This window comes from Capricornis sumatraensis, chromosome 1 (assembly GCF_032405125.1).
Source record: "Capricornis sumatraensis isolate serow.1 chromosome 1, serow.2, whole genome shotgun sequence".
Lineage (NCBI taxonomy): Eukaryota > Metazoa > Chordata > Mammalia > Artiodactyla > Bovidae > Capricornis > Capricornis sumatraensis.
Genome location: NC_091069.1, coordinates 38,215,147 through 38,237,861, shown reverse-complemented (window position 1 = coordinate 38,237,861; position 22,715 = coordinate 38,215,147). Strand labels below are relative to the sequence as shown.

The 22,715-nt window shown below is 44.0% G+C and overlaps 1 protein-coding gene and 1 long non-coding RNA gene across 3 annotated transcripts in view; one reads left to right on the top strand and one right to left on the bottom strand.

Annotated features, from left to right (window-relative positions):
* LOC138080250 (uncharacterized) overlaps positions 1 to 12,679 on the bottom strand; it is a 59,018-nt gene extending 46,339 nt beyond the window's left edge. The window contains exons 1-2 of the long non-coding RNA XR_011144944.1: positions 12,567 to 12,679; positions 10,557 to 10,716 (exon numbers count right to left, since the gene is read on the bottom strand). This is a non-coding gene — a long non-coding RNA (uncharacterized lncRNA). The remainder of the gene's footprint in view (positions 1 to 10,556; positions 10,717 to 12,566) is intronic.
* Positions 12,680 to 14,805: 2,126 nt separating this feature from the next.
* Positions 14,806 to 16,381, top strand: PCBP1 (poly(rC) binding protein 1). 2 transcript variants are annotated; one of them, XM_068965782.1, is made up of 2 exons: positions 14,806 to 15,456; positions 15,613 to 16,381. In XM_068965782.1, exons 1-2 carry the CDS (start codon positions 14,953 to 14,955, stop codon positions 16,021 to 16,023), a joined length of 915 nt encoding a protein of 304 aa, XP_068821883.1. In that variant the 5' UTR covers positions 14,806 to 14,952; the 3' UTR covers positions 16,024 to 16,381. The 2 variants fall into 2 exon arrangements, with proteins under 2 accessions (XP_068821883.1, XP_068821877.1); XM_068965776.1 differs by having other exon boundaries at positions 14,812 to 16,377.
* The last annotated feature ends 6,334 nt before the right edge of the window (positions 16,382 to 22,715 follow it).

Sequence of the window (22,715 nt, the reverse complement as noted above, 5' to 3'; positions counted from 1 at the left end):
TATTGACACTGGAATTTTAATCTTAGTCACTAGAAATTAGACAATAGAAAGCTATATACTTTGTAGCGTGTGTGCTCAGTTACTCAGTCTTATCCAACCCTTTGCGACCCATTGTACTGTAGCCCACCATGCTCCTTTGCACATGGAATTTTCCAGGCAAGAATACTGTAGTGGCTTGCCACTTCCTACTCCAGGGCATATTCCTGACCCAAAAGTCGAATCCACGTCTCTTGCATCTCCTGCATTGGCAGGCAGATTCTTTACCATTGCACCATCTGGGAAGCCACACTTCGTAGAGACTAGGACTACTATTCAAGAATCTTAAACCTAGCTGACATCATTCACACATGAAGATACAAGATACACACACACAAAGTAAATAAATAAATGGACCCTGAAAGTAGCATCTAAGCCCCTTTTCTTAAAAAAAAAAAAAAAATCACTCAAAGTGTCCTAGTCAAATTAATATTTAAAGAACTTCTTCCCTGGTGGTCCAGAGGTTAAGACTCCGTGCTTCCACTGAAGGAGGCACAGATTTGATCCCTGATACAGGAATGCTGCGGAGCGCAGCCATCCCCCCTCCAATTAATACTTAAAATTGAATCAAAGCTGAGAAAGACAAAGAATACGTGAGACATGTTTCTCCTCCCCCCAAGAAAAACCATTTAATGAAATTTACTAGGTGACTTTAGACAGTGTTTCCAAGTACAAAGAGAAACTGTCCTATTCACAACCCTCCCTGACAGTCGGGTTTGTGAGTTGCTCATCACCTAGTGGCCTGACAAAGTAAATGCAGTTTCATCAAGTGCCCGGATAAACTTCCCGACATTTTGTGATCTCTGGCAGTATATACGGGGGCTACAGCCTGATGGCCTAGAGATTCTGAGCAGAGAACTGCAAATCTGCCAGACTCGCAGCGAATTGAACAGATTCAGTTCACTATCCATTCGTTCTCCAAGAATGTGGGAACGGCCCACATTTTGTGCTAACTAATCACAAGAAGTGCAAGGCTGCACTTGCGAACAGTGAGAGAGACAGATTGCTTTTGTGCTGACCAATCTGAACTGCAAGCTTAGATGCTATGAGAAAACTGCAAATATTCCTTATAAATAGGAAGAGTGTCTTTAAACATTCTCACAATTGGATATGAAAGATACAGGCTATAACCGATGAGAACAGATCGCAATTAGATTTCAATTCAAAACAAGAAATAATTTTCTATCAAAAAGAGCTACTCAACAATATAATGGAAGAAACCATAAACAAAATGAAAAGATAATCTACAGAATGGGAGAAAATATTTGCAAATAACACACTTGACAAGGGCTTTATTGGCAAAATATACAAACAGCTCACACAACTCAATAACAAAAAATCAAACAACCCAATCAAAAAATGGGCAGACCTAAACAGACATTTGTCCAAAGAAAACATACAGATGGCCAATAGGCACATGAAAAGATGTTCAACATTGCTAATTATTAGAGAAATACTCTTTGCGACCCCATGGACTATATAGTCCATGGAATTCTCCAGGCCAGAATACTGGAGTGAGTAGCCTTTCCCTTCTCCAGGGGATCTTCCCAACCCAGGGATCAAACCCAGGTCTCCCACATTGCAGGCGGATTCTTTACCAGCTGAGCCACAAGGGAAGCCCAAATATTAGAGAAATACAAATCAGAACTACAATGAAGGGACTTCCCTGATGGTCCAGTGGTTAAGAATCTGCCTTGCTATGCAGGAGACACCAGTTCAATCCCTGGTTGGAGAACTAAAATCCCACATGCCCCAGAGAAACTAAGTCTATGTGCTGCAACTAGAAAGCCTGTGAGCCACAACTACTGAGCCCACACACCACAACCAGAAGAGTCCACACACTGCACCAAACAATCCCACATGACACAACAAAGATCACGTGTGCCGCAACTACGACCCAGGGCGGCCAAATAAATAAATGCTTTTACTTAAAAACTACAATGAAGAATTACCTCACATGGGTCAGAATGTGCCATCACTAAAAAGGTCTACAAATAACAAATGCTGGAGAGGGTATGGAGAAAAGGGAAACTTCCTACACTGTGAATGGGAATGTAAATTGGTGCAGCCACAATGGAAACAACTGGAGGTTCCTTAAAAAAAAACAGAGTTGCCATATTATTCAGCAATCCTACTAGTGGACATATATTCAGAGAAAACTCTAATTCAAAAGTATACAGGCAACTGAGTTCCAGCTGAAGGGAATAAGGTTAAGTAAGAAGGTCTCTATACCATGGCTCATACAAAGCAGACAGCCTGCAAATTCACTTGTGGTAAAGCACTAAGGAACCAACTGGCTACAAAAGCCTCTCACAAAGAGTATGCCCTCTATTGCAAGGGTGAAGAAATCTCATCATTACAGGCCTGGTATTGCAGCACTCCATGAAATTAGAATTATCAGAAGTCCACTGAATTCCTGATTCACCAACTTTCCTTCCAGTGTGGGAAGTTGCTCGGGACTTCAAAACGGATTTGCACTTCTAGAGTGCAGCTATTGGTCCTTCGAAAGAGGCAAGTGAAATCTATCTGTGGTCAGCTGTTTTGAAGATACCAACCTGTGTGTTATCCATGCCAAACATGCAACGATTATGCCAAGTGACATCCAGCTAGCACACCACATACATGGAAAACATGCTTAAGAATCCACTCTGATGGGAAATATTTCATTCTTTAAAAATATTTTTTTCTCTTCTTCCTATTATTGGAAGTTCTGAACATTAGATTTTTTTTTTTCCCCATAGGGTCAAAACATACCTAAATATATGTTTGCATATGGAAAAAGAGAATACAGAAATCAGGTATTGGCAGTTTTTCCATTTTCATTTGTGTGTGAATTTTTAATACAAATGCAGGGGCATAAAGGCATTAATGCAAGTCAAAATGTTTCAGTGAACAAGTTTCAGCAGTTCAACTTTATAACAATTATAAATAAACCTGTTAAATTTCTCTGGACAATGAAAAAAATAAAAGATACAGGCACCTCAATGTTCACAGCAGTACTCTGTACAATAGCCAAGACATGGAAACAACCTAAATGGCCATCAATAGATGCATATATGTAAGCAATATATATACACAATGAAATATTACTCAGTCATTAAAAATAACAAAATAATGTCATTTGCAGCAACATGGATGGACCTGGAGACTATCGTACTAAGTGAAGTCAGAAAGAAAAAGACAAATACCACATGATATCACTTACATGTGGAATCTAAAATAGATACCAATGAATTTATTCACAAAACAAGAACAGACTCACAGACATAGAAAACAAACTTATAGTTACCAAAAGAGAAAACGGGTACAGGAAGGATAAATAAAGAGTTTGGGACTAGCAGACACAAACAACTATATATAAAACAGATAAACAAAGTGGTCCTACTCTACAGTGTAGGACATACTCAATATCCTGTAATAACTAATGGAAAATTAAAAATATATATATACACACACACATATATATATAATTAGATTCCTTGAGAAGTGATGAGCTTCCCAGCAATGGAACTATTCAAAAATAGTTTAAATGATCATATCTGTCATGGGACTATAGAAAGCAATCCTGTAACTGAATGGGAGACTGGAGACAAGGAGACTGACTATATTACCTCAAAGACCCTTTCCAATGCCAAGAGTCTATCATTGTAAATAAAGCAAATAAATAAAACAAAAACCACTAATAAACAACTAAAGAATTTTTCCTTTGCATTTTTTTTCAAGCTCCGACCGACCAAGAAGCCAGTTCAATTTCGTGGATGTGGTACCACTTTTCACTTAAGTAAAAGTGGACAAATTATTTAACTCTATTTACTTCACTCTTATTGTCTATACATTTAGAACCCAAATAATAGTACCCATCTCGTAAGATTACTAAGAAGATTAAATAATACCATACTTTATAAAGCACTTAAAACAATGCCTAACGTAGAAACTGTATGAAACTAGCAGCTAGCTGTGGGGAGTGGGGGTGGGGGGTGGAAAGTGAAACCTAAATGTGCTGCTTGTTTTAGTTATCTGCTCCCCACTCTCAACCAAAGAATTCCTGCTTGTCGCTGGCCAGAGGCTAGGTTCCCTTGGCAACCAGCCTCAAAAAAGGAGCTCCGATCTACCTTCCTCAGAAAGGCAGCTCATTCTTTGCCCTGAAATCTAGCATCTCCATTTGCACAAAGCAAACTCCCTCAAATCTCACAAATACCAATGTGCCAAATCAAGGAGCTGAGCAAGCATTACCCTCCTCACTTCATACGACCAACCACAGAACATCAGAGCTAGAAGGACTATCTCAGAGACCATCCAGAGAGACTCCTTTGTTTAATAAATGCGGACAACAGGCTGAGAAAAGTAAAGTTCTAGATGTGGCAAGCTGACGACAGAGTCAAGACAAGATCCCAGGTCTCTTTATTCTTTATTCCCATTTTTCAGTAGGACTGGCCCTACTAAGTCCCACACTATTGATCCATACTACGTACTTTAAACAGGTAAAAGAGGAATAGAAGCAGTAGAGTGTAGAGGTTGGGAGCAGGGGCTCCCGAGCCAGAATGCTTACTCAAATCCCAGCTCTACCACTTACTGTGTGACCTTAAGCAAGTTTCCTAATCTCTCTGTTTCTATAAAATAGGGATAAGGGTTACAGCAAAGATTAGATAAGGCTATTTTAACAGTAAGAATCCACCTGCCAATGAAGGGGACACAGGTTCAATTCCTGGTACAGAAAGATCACACATGCCATGTACAACTAAGCCCAGGAGCCACAACTACTGAGCCTGTGTGCCACAACTACTAAAGCCCGCACCCCTAGAGCCTGTGCTCTGCAACAAGAGAAGCCACCACAGTGAGAAGCCCTCACACCCTGACCAAGAGGAGGCCCCACTTGCTCCAGCTACAGAAGGCCCACACAGAGCAGCAGAGATGTAGTACAGCCAAAAATAAGTAAACGTTATTTTTATTTTTATTTTTTTTTGTAAACTTTATTTTTAAAAGTTGTCTGTTTTTAAAAACGAAAACAATATATTGAAGCCTGTGTTTTTAAAAATAAAATCTTCACTACTCTCATTAGAAAAGAAACATATGCTTATTAAGTTTTTCAAAATAAAGCACAGATATACAGTATTTACTTTTTAAAACAATTGTTCCCTAGGTCCTTCCCCTTTCCACTTTCCTGTCCTCAAAACTAGTATATTATTTAGTCACTTAATCCTCACAAGAAGATTAGTGTCATTCATCATTATCTCCATTTGACAGGCAGAGAAACTGAGGTTCAGAGAGGGTCACAACCACAGAGCTAGTGTCTGGCCAGGGCCTCTGGAGAAGAATTTTCAGACATGCAGGAAGGTAAAGATAGTAAACTCCTTCTCTAATCCTGAGAGGAAGTGGTTACGATAAAAGGTTCCTAGAAGGTACCTAAAAAGAACCAAGACTGATTAATAGGATTTTTAAGAAACTCTTGCTCTAACAAGGCAAGATCAAAGAGACGTTGTAACCCCAAAAGCCAGTCATGCAGTGAGGTATAATCAATCCTACCCTCCCCAAAACAGTGCAAATTATTGATCAGCCTAACAAGGCAGGCTCTGAAGATAACCATATCACTGCACACCCATTCTTACCACCCCAATTCTAAAATGATTTATCATTTTATCCCACTAGAAAGCACAGTTCAAAATAAGTATTTTTTAGAGTGAGCAATTTGAGGCAGGAACAATGTCTTGTTCATACAGATCTTCCCCTCATTATCTGGTACACAACCTTCTACTAATATTTATTCAATACATTTCTGTTTAAAAATGAATAAATTTATTCATTCAACTGCTATGTGGTAGCTACTGTTCTAGAAGGTGGGAATACAGCAAAGAACAAAAAAAGTGGGTGATATTTACATTCTGTTCATGGGTGGCAAATATTAAACTATAGAAGAGAGTTCCTAAAACAGTGCCTGGCACACAGTAGGTAGCATTCAAAATATCTAAATAATGAATGCATGAACAGTATATCAGGAAAGGAAACAAGAAAGGCAGAGAGTAGAGATGGTTTTTACTATAGGTAAGATGGCCAAGGAAAGCTTCATAGATTAGGTGACAGTTGAGCAGGAACCTGAAGGAGGCAAGGGAGAAAGCCATATGACATCTGGAAGAAGTGTTCCAGAAAAAGAAACTACCATGGTCCCACACCTTGGCTTGCTGGAGCAACTGCAAAGAGACCAGTATGGCCAGAGCACAAGGGGAGAGTGGTAGAAGACGAAGTCAGAGCAGCTGGGAGAGGTGATACTGAAGATCCCACGCGACCATGTAGAGCACTTTAAGGACTTTAGTGTTTATTCTGGGTGGGACTCAGTGGACAGTATTCAGCAGAGGAGTGGCATGATTTGATATACACTTAACAAAATTACTCTGGTCACTGTTAAGATTAGACTGGGGGACCGAGAGCAAAAGGAGGAAGACTATATTCCAATAGTAACAGGGAAGGGGGTGAGAAGTGTTCAAACTCTGGATGTATTTTAAGGTAAAGCTCATAGGACCTGTTGGTGGACTGGATGATGAAAGAAAGAGAAAAAACAGAGTCAAGAGGGACGTCCCTCATGGTCCAGTAGTTAAGACACCATGCTTCCATTGCAGGCGTGTGGGTTCAATCCCTGGTTGGAGAACTAAGATCCTGCATGCCATGTGACACAGCTCCCCCAGAAAGGGGGGGGGGGCGGGGAGAATAAAGTCAAGGAAGAGTCCTCTATAAAACTGAAACTGAGGTGAGGAGAAACTGACATAGGTACAGGTTTGAGAGGAGAAGTTCCAGGGTTAATGTTTTGAATACGCTAAATTCAAGAAGGACTTCCCTGGTGGCTCAGACGGTAAAGTGTCTAGCTACAATGTGGTAGACCCGGGTTCAGTCCCTGGGTTGGGAAGATCCCTTGGAGAAGGAAATGGCAACCCACTCCAGTGTTTTTGCCTGGAGAATCCCATGGATGGAGGAGCCTGGTGGGCTACAGTCCACGGGGTGGCAAAGAGTCAGACACTAATGAGCGACTTCACTTCAAGTTCAAGAAGCTATTATCCTGTAGGCAGCTGACATTAGACTCTTTGAGTTCACAGAAAGATATTCAAGCTAGTAATATATACTTTATAATTCTCAAGGTATAAATGGTATTTAAGTTCCTAAAAGAGAGAACCTAGGAAATGAGTGTACACAGAGGAGGGATCCAAGGAGTGATGTGAGTACTCCATCATTGGAGGCTGATGAGATGAGAAGAAATCAGCCCAAAAGTGTGTGAATGTGTGTGTGGGGGGGGGGTGGGTGGGAGGGCGATGTTGCATAGGAATTTGAGAAGAAGGGGCTAGAGAGGTAGAAAGAGAACCAAGGGGGTGGCATCCTAAAAGCAAAATGAAACTAGTGAGGAAGGAGGGTCAAATACTGCTGAGAGATTAAGAGAACTGAGAAATGACCACGGACATACGTACTATATTCTAAGCATTCTTCTCTAAACCACACATAACACGTTTTTTTTTTCTTTTAATCTATGTTAAATCCCAGTATTGTGCAATGAATTCACATAAGGTTTCTATTTAATGCAGCTTTATCCACATCTCAAAGAACTCTTATATGCTCTTAGTATGGACACCACACACTTTACACAGTGAATAATGGTGAATAAATGTTTTATCTGGTTGAAGTAACTGTCTCTCTGAAACAATGTCCTTAACGAAGTCTTGCCTGTGCTCAGTAGGTGTTATCAGACAAATGAGCTACTCAAACAAATTTCTTTTGTTCTGCCATAAGTAGCAATTATTCCTGAGCTCATTTCTCTACTTTCTACCCCAAACATCCTAAGCAGCTAAACAAAGACCCTAAATGTCCACACACTCCCCTTTAAAAACAAAAGAAAACAGAAATCCAAAAGTTGGATGAGAAAGGGATATGCTGTCCACTGCAGCTGCTTTCTTTTACTGTACAAAGGGTTAATCATTATTTGCTAATTCAAAAGCTCTGCTTTACCTACATTTTGTCCTTAATATCTGGATAGGAAATGTGACTTCTAGTGTCTTCATCTTAAAAGAGAATTATTACTACAAAATAAAAATTTTTAACTGTGCTCTATGAACATAGACAAGTCTCAATATCTACATTCCTGAAACTGCAGAACAAAAATTACCACAAACTGAATCATGCAAATATCTTTCATGTCTCTGTGAAATGGTTACACTTCTGAATGGACTGAGCTCTATGCCTTTGGGCTCTTGCTCCGTCTGCCTGGAATACCATTCCCTGCCCTTCACTATGCAATTTACCAACTTGGGACTCAGAGTGAATGACAACTTCTCCAAGCTGCCTTCCCAAATTCCCTCTTCAAGGCTTGAATCAAGGGCCTCCTCTGAACACCATAGCTTGGTAAGCACCAAAGCTTCCTCATACCCCAATGCTTTAAGACATTACACTGTGAATCTGTTTACTCATCTGTCTACCTCTTCAAACCATAAACATCCTGAGGGCAGGGACAATATCTCATTCATTTTTATAGCCTCAGTGTTTGGGACATATCAAGCAATCAGTAAGTATCTGCCTAATGAAAGAACATGAAATTTTACCTCAAATACGTTACATGATTTTGTAGCACGTTTCCTTAGTAACCCAGGTGAACTGAGGCTAATGTTAAAATTACTGGCACCTATATGGTGCAGCAGTCCTACTCCTGGGCATATAACTGGACAAAAGTGTGATCTGAAGAGACACATATATCCCTAACTTCTCAGCAGTGCTATTCACAATAGCCAAAACATGGAATCAACCTACATGTCCACTGACAGCTGAATGGATAAAGAACAGGTGGTACACATATACAATGGAATATTACTCAGCCATAAAGCAGAATGAAATAATGCCATTTGCAACATGGATGGACTTAAGAGATTATCATACAAGTGAAGTAAGTCAGAAGGAGAAACACAAACACAATATGATATCACTTATATGTGGAATTTAAAATATGACAAAAATAAACCTATCTACAAAACAGAAACAGACTCACAGGCACAGTAGACAGACTTGTGGTTGTCAAGAGGGAGGCAGGGTAGGCGAGAGATGAATTAAAGAGTTTGGGGTTCACAGATGCAAACTATTATATACAAAATGGATAAACAAGGTCCTACTATATAGCCCAGGGAACTATATTCAATATCCAGTGATAAGCCATAATAGAAAAGAAAAGAATAAAAAAAGAATACACACACACATATATATATATAACAGTTTCTTACTGACACAGCATTGTAAATCAACTGTATTTCAATAAAATAATATAAAATATAAAATTACCAGCATCTAATCACATTCCCAACTGATAGCAGCAACAAAGTAACTTCCCCTACCTGCCACTGGAAATAGAGAATAAGAAAAGATCAACTGATGAAGAGTTATACTAGCTGCTCTTCCTTGATTTGTCCCACACCACAGGAGAGGTTAACAGACCTCTGGATCGCTCTTCTCACCTCCTTTCCAGTGATTCTGTATCCTTCTCCTTTCTCTGCCCTATTCTTTTCTCTCCTTCTTTCTCCTACCTTTTTTTCCTTCCTCATATCCTACACTTCGTATTTGCATTCGTTCTCATTTCCCCTTTAACTTTTCTCTGCACTCTGTTCTCCAGGCTGCATTTCGGTTAGAGTGACCCTGGGGAATCCTTGGGCAATGTTTTGTCCAATTGGAAGAACTTAGGCCAATTCTGGTCACTTCTGTAAATCTGCACACTGACAAGATTTCTCCTATTTCTGAGGAAATCAAGCACTGATTCCCTAACACCAATGTAGGATTACCGGCATATGAGGTCAAATTGTTACTACCCACAGTGGGTAAGACAAGTTTCTAAACTGGACTGTATAGTATCCTGAAAAGTAACGGGAAAGGCCTTCTTAATTTACAGTAATTTTAAATAAAAGAGAAACGGAAAGCTAAATATGAAGGAGAAAGAGAAAAAGAAGCCATGTTTTGGGGGAAAATGCTGTGTGTTGACAGGGCAAATATTAAAAGCTACAGAATAGCTGCTGGGCCAGGAAGGTTGGGGAAAGGGGAAAGAAAAGTGGTCCCTGCCCCAAGAGAACTTAAGTCTTATTCCCACCACTTCCCAAATCCACAAATGTAAACATTAGAGAACCAGAGAGAGGAGAGCCTCTTGAACCAAAAGTGTCAGGAACCTAACATAAACAAATTGGATGTTCTGGGACAGAAAAATAATGACTGGATAGAAAACATTTTGAATTTAAGACAAAGTTATCCCATGTGTTAAAGTCAGTGACACAGTATGAGAAGCCAAGAAAAGGAATAATCCACAATTAGGAGTCAAGATCCCCAGGTGAGGTCCTAACAAGCTGTGTAACCTTGGGCAAGTCGCTTGACTACTGTGATCCAAAGATGGGTCTTTCACTGGCAAAAGTGACTGTGATGATTAAATAACACTTTGGAAAGTTTTATATAACGTATCTATGTGAGGTCAACGGAAGTAAAAATTCTGTTTCAATTTCCAAAGCGAAAGCCTGACTCACCTTCCCAACCTTGTTAAACCCTTTAACCAATCCAGAAGAGTCATGTGAGGCTCCAGGGGTGGGGTGGTGACTATTTAGTCAGTTACTCTGTATCTCAGTGGATTCATCTGTAAAATGGGAGATGTGGAATTCATTCACATATCCACAAGATAGTGCAGGTCTGAGGAAGAAAGTGGAGAATTTACTGTACATGAGTAAAACATTTACACAACCCTCCCTCCCAGGAATAAATAACCCAGATCATCTGGACAGAAGGGACCTTAGAGAGCATTTACTCTCCTGTTTTACAGATGGGAAAACTGAGGCTCAGATAAATGAACTTGATTGTAGAAGTCTAAAAGCTAGCCAGTGGCAGAGCTGGAGCTAGGGGCCAGAGCCACCAATTCCCAGTGCCCTCTTTGTGGTCACGTAAAACACCTGAGGCCCTTACAACACATTACCAACAGCAAGACACGATACAATTTCATCAACAGCGAAATGTGGCCTACCCAAGGGAAGGGCTATAAGACTCTGAAGAGGTCGGTGCTGAGAGCTGGGAAAGGGAAGGCTTTGTTGGGAAGGTGACTAAAGTCCCAGACATATTCAGACATAAAGAGATTAAATACATACATCTGGAAGAAAACGTTTATGACTTTCCTGGTGGCTCAGACGGTAATGCGTCTGCCTACAATGCAGGAGACCTGGGTTCAATCCCTGAGTCGCAAAGATCTCCTGGAGAAGAAAATGGCAACCAACTCCAGTATTCTTGCCTGGAAAATCCCACAGACAGAGGAACCTGGTAGGCTACAGTCCATGGGGTCACAAAGAGTCAGACATGACTGAGCAATTTCACTATGCAGTCTTGGGAAGAAAGACCCAGTGGATAAAATTTTCTTTAGGGAAAAGAAACAGGTGGCAGAGGACCAGAATGCTTTCAATCACGTTAGTTCTTTTTTTTTTTTTTTTTAGGATAATTCTTGATTATAACTACTTTGTAAATTGTAATTTACTCCTTTTGTTGTCTCCTAAGTTTTAACAAGGTTTTCACCTCTTTAGTTTGATGTGCATCTCCTTCTTTAAAAAGTAGAGAACAACAACAACAAAAAAGTAGAGAACAGAAATTACCAGAGTACACTGCATGTAGTATGAGTAAGTAGCTTTTGCAATATTTTCATTTCTTCATATAAGTGTGTATATGTTTCAGTTATTATGTAAAACATATTTTTCATAGTGGTTTGCTTTTAAAAATGTAAGAACCACTGAAATAACAAAATAAAAGTTCAAATAGTGCCCAGCACACAGTAAGCACTTAGTGCTATGACTGTCATTGTTACTGTTGTGTGCCCATCTATTAAAGTTGTCTGTGGGACTCTCTAGGGTAATGTGAAGGCCCTTTGGAGAGTCTAATACACAAGATCAGTGTAAGTGAAAAGAAGTAAAAAGCCCTTCTCTCCACCAATACAACACAGCCCTATTTAGGCACATATTTGTTGCTTGGTCCACAAGTTGTTACAATGAACTGAAAAGTCCACAGACCGCAATTTATCTAACATTGTCACGCTCAGTGAGTATCTGTGAAGAAATGGAGGCCTGGCGCCAGAGTCAAGTTTATTTATTTTCACCTGGGTGGAGGTTGGGGTGGGGAAGGGGGAAGTTATGCCCATGTGTAGCTGAAGGAAGCAAATGAGTCATACAGAGAAACTGCTCCCACAGAGCCAGGTAAATTCAAATATGCCACAGAGCAGGCCGGACTGACAGATACTTGAGCCTTCATGCAGGGCTGAATCACTTCCTTCTCTCTAGCCTCATCCAGACACATTAAAAAAAAAAAAAAAAAAGGCATCTGAGCCCCTTACAGGCATAGCTCACACCAGGAAAAACTGGGAATTCCCAAACAGATACATACAGGGGATGACTATGCATCAAGAAATTATCTGAGGGATTCCTTTAAATGACAAGATCACCTAAACGTCCAAATAGTATTTAAACTCTAAAACCCTGACTTAGAGAAAAATTTGAAAATGTGCTCACCAATAAGTTTATCAGAAGGTCTGGAATCCATCCTGGATACTGTGTGACCTTCAATTAGTCACTTCATCTCTCTGGGCCTAAATGAATTCATCTGTTAAAAAAAAGAGAACACGTACTTCAGAGACTCATCCTAAAAACAGTATGCAGTAAAACTGTTAGCCGAGGATCTAGCACTGGTAAATGCGCAAGGAATGTCCTTCCCTTCTAGTCTACAAGTTAACAGTTGAGGTAAACTGAGGTTCACTGGCCAAGCCGGCCTATGAAAAAGGTCATAGGTAACCTAGACGCTTCATGGAAATTGCTTTTAAAAAAGGAATTTTATAATACCATTTATTTCTCTCTCCAGCACAACAGCCTATCTTATAAGTCTAGGAAAGCAGTAATTTCTCATCTCATTCCTTAGTGATTGCTAAATGTTTTGGTACTGTGCCCCCACTTATCCATTCATCATTAAACATAACGAGCTAGGGACTGGATATGATGCCTACTTTCTACAATTAATCGCGGTCCTATTGCAAATTAATGAGATATGTATTAAAATTCGCCCGCTGATGGAACTTTCCTGGTGGTCCAGTGGCTAAGACTCTGCTCATAATGTAGGGGGCCCCAGGTTCCAGCCCTGGTCAGAGAAATAGAGTTCCACATGCTGCAACTAAAAGATCGTGTATGCTGCAATGAAGACTGAAGATCCCACATGGCGCAATTACGACCTGGCACGGCCAAATAAGTATTAAAAAACAAAAAAATTCCCCGCTGAGGTTGGGACCAGGCTACGCGGTTTCAACCCACTCTGGTCACAGCACTCGTTGCGCGGAGAAGGCCCCATACCGTGGGTGGGGTGGGAGAGGGGCGCATTCTAAAGTTTTCAGGGCGACCCCAATTTCTCGTTGGCGACGAATCCAGGACACGTGTCGCCATTTTGTGTTCAGCAAATATGGCGGCCACCCCCGCGGGGAAGGGGGCGGGGGACTGAGGGACCGCCACGTTAGCCGCTTTCCCTAAGGGATCCTAAAGCACACCGCGCACTCGGCCTGTTCTGTCAACCGAAAGGGAACCGGCAGCAATCACAACTGGCGCACCAACGGCCCCAGCGACCTTTTATTAGCGGGAGGGCCGCTCGGCTCCACACCCTCAGGAAAGGCCCTCCAAGATGGCGGGCCCAGTTGGGGGCCGCCCCCGGACAGCGCGGGCGCGATGGCTGCGCTGAGCAGGGAAGGTGCCGAAAAGCAGCAGCGGGAGCGTAACCCTCGCGGGGGAAACCGCAGGAACCCCCCCCCCAAGAGCCCGGATAAATGCACGCCATTGTCTTAAACGTGTGACGAGGCGGCAGCGACTAAAACGACACCAGCGTAGGAGGTGGGGTTTCTGCGGGCTTAAGGAAGAGTTGCAAAATGCAGACAAAGCATTATGTAAATGGACGCCATTCTCTTTATGGCCCCGTTTCTAGCACTTCCCAGAAACCATCAGCACAGCCGCGACTCTGATGGCGGCGGCGCGGGAGGATTTTGGTCTTTCTCCCCACCGGCTGCCGCCACAGGGCCGGGGCGGGGGTGGGGGCTGGTGCGGGGCGCCCGGACGCTGAGGACGAAGGGGCCCCACGTGCCCGTCCAAGCGGGCGCCCGCCCCAAAGGCTTCGTCTCGCCTCCCCTCCCCCCCGGAAGACCGCGGCTGCCCCTCCCGTCCTCCCCACACCCTTGCGCATGCGCTCTGGTCTCCTCACGCGCACGTTTTAAACCCGCGGCGTCCTAGCAGCCGCCTGCAGTTACGGCCAGGGCTGCCCGTGTCGCTCCTCACTCAAACCGCTTTTGTACGGCGGGAAATAATGTGTCGCTCCCAAGCACAACACTGCCATTTCCAAACGTCTGCCGGCGCCTTCTGGGGCTAATAAAATACGTGTTCGTCTTAAAATTTTGCCGGAGTCACAGCTTCTGCCCACCGGTGCTTTATTTTCAATGCTAGCCTATTTAGAGAGTTTTTGAAAAACTACTCTATTGGGGTTGGCGCAATCTTGTGACCTAAAAAGGATGGGTCCTCATTTTTTTTTCAAGGGGTCCTGCGCAGCAAGCACTTCCGGGGTCAGAGGGTACGCGGGGTTGAAAGCGGGCTTCCCGCCCCGCCCAGACCGCCGAGGCTGCCGCCGGAGTCGCCACCGCCGCGCCCTCGCCCACCCGCCCGCCCGCCGCTCCCGGCCCCGCTCGCCCCCTCCGCCGCCGCCGCCCGCCCCTGCGACGACGCCGCGGCCTCCCGCCCGCGCCCGCTCGCTCCCGCGGCCCTCGCTCGCCTCGCGCCGGCAGTTTTGGGCCTACACCTCCCCTCCCCCCGCCAGCCACCAAAGACTTGACCACGTAACGAGCCCAACTCCCCCGAACGCCGCCCGCCGCTCGCCATGGATGCCGGTGTGACTGAAAGTGGACTAAATGTGACTCTCACCATTCGGCTGCTTATGCACGGAAAGGAAGTAGGAAGCATCATTGGGAAGAAAGGGGAGTCGGTTAAGAGGATCCGCGAGGAGAGTGGCGCGCGGATCAACATCTCGGAGGGGAATTGCCCGGAGAGAATCATCACTCTGACCGGCCCCACCAATGCCATCTTTAAGGCCTTCGCTATGATCATCGACAAGCTGGAAGAAGATATCAACAGCTCCATGACCAACAGCACGGCGGCCAGCAGGCCCCCGGTCACCCTGAGGCTGGTGGTGCCGGCCACCCAGTGCGGCTCCCTGATTGGGAAAGGCGGGTGTAAGATCAAAGAGATCCGCGAGAGTACCGGGGCCCAGGTCCAGGTGGCGGGGGATATGCTACCCAACTCCACCGAGCGGGCCATCACCATTGCTGGCGTGCCGCAGTCTGTCACCGAGTGTGTCAAGCAGATCTGCCTGGTCATGCTGGAGACGCTCTCCCAGTCTCCGCAAGGGAGAGTCATGACCATTCCGTACCAGCCCATGCCGGCCAGCTCTCCAGTCATCTGCGCGGGCGGCCAAGATCGGTGCAGCGACGCTGCGGGCTACCCCCACGCCACTCATGACCTGGAGGGACCACCTCTAGATGCCTACTCGATTCAAGGACAACACACCATTTCTCCGCTCGATCTGGCCAAGCTGAACCAGGTGGCAAGACAACAGTCTCACTTTGCCATGATGCACGGCGGGACCGGATTCGCCGGAATTGACTCCAGCTCTCCAGAGGTGAAAGGCTATTGGGCAAGTTTGGATGCATCTACTCAAACCACCCATGAACTCACCATTCCAAATAACTTAATTGGCTGCATAATCGGGCGCCAAGGCGCCAACATTAATGAGATCCGCCAGATGTCCGGGGCCCAGATCAAAATTGCCAACCCAGTGGAAGGCTCTTCTGGTAGGCAGGTTACTATCACTGGTTCTGCTGCCAGTATTAGTCTGGCCCAATATCTAATCAATGCCAGGCTTTCTTCTGAGAAGGGCATGGGGTGCAGCTAGAACAGTGTAGGTTCTCTCATAACCCTTTCTGCTGTTTTCCCATGATCCAACTGTGTAATTTCTGGTCAGTGATTCCAGGTTTTAAATAATTTGTAAGTGTTCAGTTTCTCCACAAGTTTATCATCCGCTAAGAATTTAAAAATCACATTCTCTGTTCAGCTGTTAATGCTGGGATCCATATTTAGTTTTATAAGCTTTTCCCTGTTTTTAGTTTTGTTTTGGGTTTTTGGCTCATGAATTTTATTTCTGTTTGTCGATAAGAAATGTAAGAGTGGAATGTTAATAAATTTCAGTTTAGTTCTGTAATGTCAAGAATTTAAGAATTAAAAAATGGATTGGTTAAAAAATGCTTCATATTTGAAAAAGCTGGGAACTGCTATCTTAAACTCTTTGTTGGTGCCTTTTTTTTCCTCCCCTTTTAGCGTTAGGCCTTTGTAGGAAGAAAGGTGGGCCCGTTCCTGGTATTTTCTCCAGCCCTTTTCATCTTGTTGGTAAGATTCCATTCCCTCTCATCCCAACAAAGGAACCCGGCAGGCTGGGCCTGCTTTGGGGTGTTTGCAGAGATGGAAGGCTCTCTTGGAGAGTGACATCTTTCCAGCTAGGTTCCAGAGAGAGGCCTCTGCACATTTCTCTGGTAGAGAAAACATGAGGGTTTTCTCAGATTGGAAGAGTATGCCCGTTCTGTAGGACCTCTGATGAATGGTAGTGTGTCCTCTAGTCCAGCCGGCCCCAGCCCCACCCCCAATCCCATGTGCAAAACTCTTAGCCAGGAACAAAAAAATGTTCTGAGGTGGGAGGAGCCTGGGGGGCCCAGAGAAGAGGTGGGGGAGGGAAGGGCTGGCTGGGGGTGAAGGGAGGGGCTGAGGGGGAGGGAAGGGAAGGGCGTTAGGGTGGGTCTAAGGGCTTGGGAGAGGGTAGGTGCTGCAGGGTGGTGGTAGGCATAGAGGGTGGTGTTTGGGCAGCAGGACTGAAGGGGGATGGTACCAGCGGGGCGCACGTGTCGAGCATAGCACCTGTGGCAAGTAGCCTGTCAGAGGATGTCACACCTGCCAAGTGGTGTATCCAGAAACAAAGGAGGCCCAGCTTATAATTCTTCAACTGTGTGCAATGTTTAGAGAAATCATTGTACCAGGAAATAATTCTGCCTAAATGGGGCAGTCCACACTGGCAGGAATGTAGGCTGATCCGTTGACAACCGCCGAAGAATGACTTTAATGTTAAAAATGCAGATTCCTGGGTCCCACCCCAAATCTCATCAGAAGACCGCATTTTTAACAAGACTCGGAAAGATTCGGAATTAGTGCCGCTAATTCTCTTCACCGGTGGAGAAGGAAGATTTTGCTGTAAAGGCCTAGCAGCCTCCTGTCAGCCAGTATATCTAGGCTGAACCTGATGAGGAAATTTTTCTACTAGTAGGCAAAAACACACAAGAAACAGATTAGGAAAACACAATTAGGTGCCAAAGTGTGTAGTTCAAGCCAGGCAATGTGGGAGATCACAGAGAAATCCCTGTGGGAGGGGAGTAATAGCCACCATAAATACCTGTTGAGGTTTCTTCTCTGCAGGGCATCTTTTTTCAGAGGTACAGACCTAGTTCCCAGGGTCCCTCGAGGTAAGATTGGGGTCTATTATGTACTTCACAGTAGAGTGAAGTCAGGCAGGTGGTCACAAGGAGCACAAATCCTGGAGTCAAAACCTGAATTTAAATTTGCATTCTGCCACTGGCCATGAGCGAATTACTTAAGCTCTGTATAAGATGGAGCTGTTGAAATCAGCGTCTCCTGGGTTTAGGGTTGGGGGGAGGGTGAGGCAAGCATGTGTAAAACAGAACAGTGCTTACAAGACAGTAAACTTCAACATAGATTGTGAAAAGCCAAAGGCCCTGTGGGCCGAGAAATACTGAAAGAAAGCAATGTTTACTAAATGATAAGCTGAGAGAAGGTAGTTGTCTTGGGCCAGGATAAGTTAGGGAGACCCTAGCGAAGACCCAGAAATGGGTTCAGTGTCTTCTAGAAATAATGAGCTCTTGTCTGTGTAGAATAGGAGGGGATAATTAGGTTGGACCCTGAGACACCAAGCTAAATGGTTTGTGAGATGTCCCTGAAACTTGCTGGGGGAATGATTCCAATGCCCTATAAAAAGTAGGCCTCATTTTCCTCAAACCATTTTCCTTCCCACTGCTTCAAAGGCAAAGCTGACACTAATTTGTAGACTAATGATTTAGGTAGCAAGAATGGATAGGATAGAAAGACTGGCAGCTTAGAATAAAGGCAAGAACAGCAGTTAGAAAAATGCCTCAGGTAAGCAGGTTCTAATATTGATGGGGAAGTAGTTTTCAATAGAAATTCATATAGAAGGGGCCACCAATGCAAGAGAGATTGAAAGTGCTTGAGGGGGCGAGAAAAAAAGACATATGGAATGAGAAGTCAGATCTGGTAATTGGAGTATTTGCAGGCAGAAATACTCAACAAGTAGCTTGAAATAGAAGACACTGAAAGGGAATCAGCTACAGGGAGACAAGGAGAGGAAAGGGCTAGAGACTGAGCTTTGGGGTATAACCTGGTGGTAAAGGGATCTAGTTTAATTGTTCACCGCTATATTTCTAGTGCCTGTCACCATGCCTGACATACAACAAGGGCTCAGCAAGTATATTTGGAAGGAATATGAAGGATGCAGCCAAAGAAGAAGAAATAAAGGCAGCAGGAGAGAAACCAGAATAGCACCCTTGAAAATGGTCAAGGAGGAAAGTTTCAAGGCCAGTGCAATGACAATAAGGCAGTAATTACAAGGTTTTAAGGTTTATTGGACATCTACTAGGTGCAAAAATACTTTGAACTAAAACTCTTTAAGTTTTGGTGCACTTGGGAGATGTGTAATAGCCCATTGTAGTTAGAGCATGATACCTGGTAAGGGAGTGAAGGGGAGGTGGAGGAAGTCATGGAATCATTTGAGACTAAATTATAAACAGCTTTCAGTGCCAAAATAAGGGTTTGGGCTTTATCTTGAAAACCAGTCATCTCCAGACATTTTCTTAAAGTGTACCCCTTTTATAAAAAGTCCTTATTACATGCTCATTTATCAATAAATTACTTGTGTCTGTAGTCATTATGCTTATTTATAAACTATATACATGCATAATTTGAAATATGTCTTAGAAAAGATAAACATAAATGTTAATAAGATAAACTGAAGTCTTAATTTTTAATAACTTTTTAAAATCCCCTTTCCTCCAGTCATTTTGGAGATTAAAGGGGACACTGGAGAAGATAATTTCGATGTCATGGGTATCCTTCAGTTCAGTTCAGTTCAGTCGCTCAGTCGTGTCCGACTCTGCGACCCCATGAATCGCAGCACACCAGGCCTCCCTGTCCATCACCAATTCATCCTTAGGAAACAGAATTTCAGAAGAGAGATGCAGAGAAGCCAGATTGCTGCAGGAGAGGAGGGCTTGGGGGCCAAAGCAGTGAAGACAGGAGTGTAGATGGCTCAAATGCTTGGTACAAAGGAGGAAAAGAAATAGGACAATAACTTGATGGGGAAAAACTGGGGGAAAAATCTGGTTTTTTGTTGTTTTTGAAAGAAACCTCACTAAAGGCAGAATAATAAGGAGGCAGCAGAAAGCTGAAAATGAAAGCTGCAGGTTTGAGAAGACTAAATAGAGCCTTGGGGCAGTGACTGTCAGATGTCCCGCAAGTTGGTTTGACCGTTACAGTTGAATCCACTTTGTCCCCTCTCTTACGGGCACTCACACTTCAAGAGTCCTCCCCTTTCTCTTTGGGGCAGCCTGAGCCCATCCTGTCCTCTTCTGGACTGAGGACTGAAAATGGATGCACACCCTCTGCAGTTGCTGTGTTTCTTCTCACAGCCCCATCATTCCTGCCACCAGCTGTTAGGCCTCAGCCACTGCCACAGTCTGGAGGAGGCTAAACAGCTTGACAAGCACCTGTTGTGTCAGACCCCCGAAGTTGTCCCCTGTATTTAGAAGGCTAGTCTTTCCCCAACCCCTATGCCCTCCATTGCCCCACTCCGCACAAGTATATCACCACCATGTACCCCACCCCTGCCAGCAGAACCACTGGGCAGTGCATCACCATTTTAGGGTTCACCCCCTAGAGCAGTTACCTATTCTCTGTCACTTGTTTGCCAAGAGCTTGAGGTTTGTGAGCTGAATCCACCTCACCACCACCACCCTCACCCCACCCCAAGAAGTGAATCACATATGGTCCAGCATTGCTGGGCCTGTCACCTCCTGCCAAAAAGACAGCACCCAGCCAAACATATAAATAGGCAGTCATCGTCAGAGGAGCTGCCCACTGCCGAGTCCTCTGGCCACCTTGCCTGGCCTGGTCACCTGAAGATTCCAATCCGATCACATCACTCCCATGCTTAAAGGCCGTCAAGTCCTACCTCCACCCATGGTCTTCAAAAGAAAATCCAAACTCAGTGGAGTTTCCAGACCCTTTGGGATCTGTTCCCACCAGTGCAAAGCCTGCCAGCTTCTTACAGTTCTCCAAAGTCATTCTGTTTGGACATCCTTGCATTTGGAAAAGCATTAGTTTCTTCATAATCTGTCCCTGTATGTCCTCTTCATTCCTTTCCTAGGTTCTGGGGCTCCTGCTCTTTTAGCATGAAAATTCTGCAAGGAAATTTATACTAATGAGCAAGAGACCTGAGTTCTAGTCCTGGCTCTAGGTGATTTTGGACAAATTGCTCACCTTTCTGGGTTTCAATCCTTTATCTGAGATAACCGGATAAGATAATATCCATGGTTGCCTGGGGAAATGATACTGCCTTCATGGGCACCTACCTCTGCTTCTCTTCCTGCCACAGGACCAACTTTTGACACACATGCCTTCTGTAAACACTCTTAAGAAAAAGGGAAGTTAACAAAAAACCTGGCAGCAACAAGCCCAGCTTGGCATTTTAAATAACTATTCAACCAGGTCTTGATGGAGGGAAAAGCAGAAAGGAAGGAACTCCCAGAGACATTTGCTCTGAACATCTGAAGGTGCTGGCACCTTTAGACTTTATGGGGAAGCAGAGAGGGCAAGAGAGGGGAAGGCACAGGGGTCTGTGCCAGGGAAGGTTACACACAGGCAGGCAGAGTCAGCCGTCCCACCAGCAGACCCAGGCCCCCACACCTTCTTTCCCCCGCTCTAGGCCCTAGCATTGAGGGCTCTATGAAGTGGCTATGGCTCCCCTGAGTGTCCCCTGGACACTAAAGTAAGGAGAATATAACTCTAGCTGCCCCCTTCTCCTCCCAGCAGCCTCTTAAGACTCCAGACGTCTGCCTCGAGGCTGAGTACATCTTGGTGGGGAACTGAGGCAGCTCTTCTTCAGTGAGAGCAAACACATTCCCCAGTCACTCACTCAGGTGGTAGAAGACCCCAAATCACTTATTCCCTGAGCTATGCAGCAACAGCAAGGAGATAGATGCACTTTCTTAAACCTGCCTTCATGGAGATGAAAACCCATGCCATCATTTGATAGTTTACCTCTATTTCAGAAAGCATTTTTGGGGCTTGTTCAATGGGTCCTCAAGAGAACCTTCTCCTACTGGCTCCCAACAGGACGTCAGTGAGGTCAGATGTGGTCATTCTCCAGCCTGCAACCTGAGCCATGCCAGCAACATCTCCAGGACTGGCTAACATTTATCAAAAGCTTGGTGTGTGCAAAGCACTGCTCCAAGCACTTTAAATGAATTCACTCCTTGAATCTACAAGGCCCTGTGAGGTACATATTATTCTGATGCCACTTTACAGGTGAGGAAACTGAGGCACGCAGCAATGAGATGACTTGTCCAAGGCTACAGAGCCAATGGGAGGCAGAGCCAGTATTTGAGCACAGTGTGGCTCTCAAGCTGCTTTCTAACCACCATTTTGGTTTTGTTTGTTTTGGGGGTTTTTTTGGGGGATGGGGTTAATGTTTATTTATTTACTTATTTCTGGCCGTACTGGGTCTTGATTGCTGCTCCGGCTTTCTCTAGTTGTGATGTACTGGTTTCTCATTGTGGTGGCTTCTCTTGTTGCGGAACATGGGCTTTAGGGCGTTAGGGCTTCCGTCGTTGGGCTCGCAGGCTCTAGACCACAGGCTCAGTAGTTGTGGCACACGGATTTAGTTCCCCTTGGCATGTGGGATCTTCCCAGATCAGAGATCAAACACGTGTCTCCTGCATTGGCAGGTGGATTCTTTACCTCTAAGCCACCAGGGAAGCCCCTAACCACCATTTTGGGTTGTCCTACTAGGCCAGAAAAATTGCCCCAAGAGAGTCTAAAGGGTCAGAGAGTCTGCACATTGTTTTATTTTGTCATTTTTTTTAATTATGAAAGTATGATAACAGATTTTTCCCCAGGAGAGTCTAAATGGTCAGAGAGTCTGCATATTGTTTTATTTTGTCTTTTTTTAATTATGAAAATATGATAACAGATTTACAGAAGGCTTGCAAAATACAGAACAAGTTTCTATATAGTTCCACTATATATTACAATTATTTTTAAGTAGGTAAATTAAAAATTTTAGTTGGAGTTTTAATATCAAACTCCCAAAAATTAATAGAATTAATACATAGAGAAGTAGAAGGATATAGTAGACCTGAAAAGCTCTGTGAACCAATTCAACATAATTAAGATTTATAAATTTTCACACAATGGTAGGATACAAATTCTATTCAAGTTCCCATAGACTGTAAACTA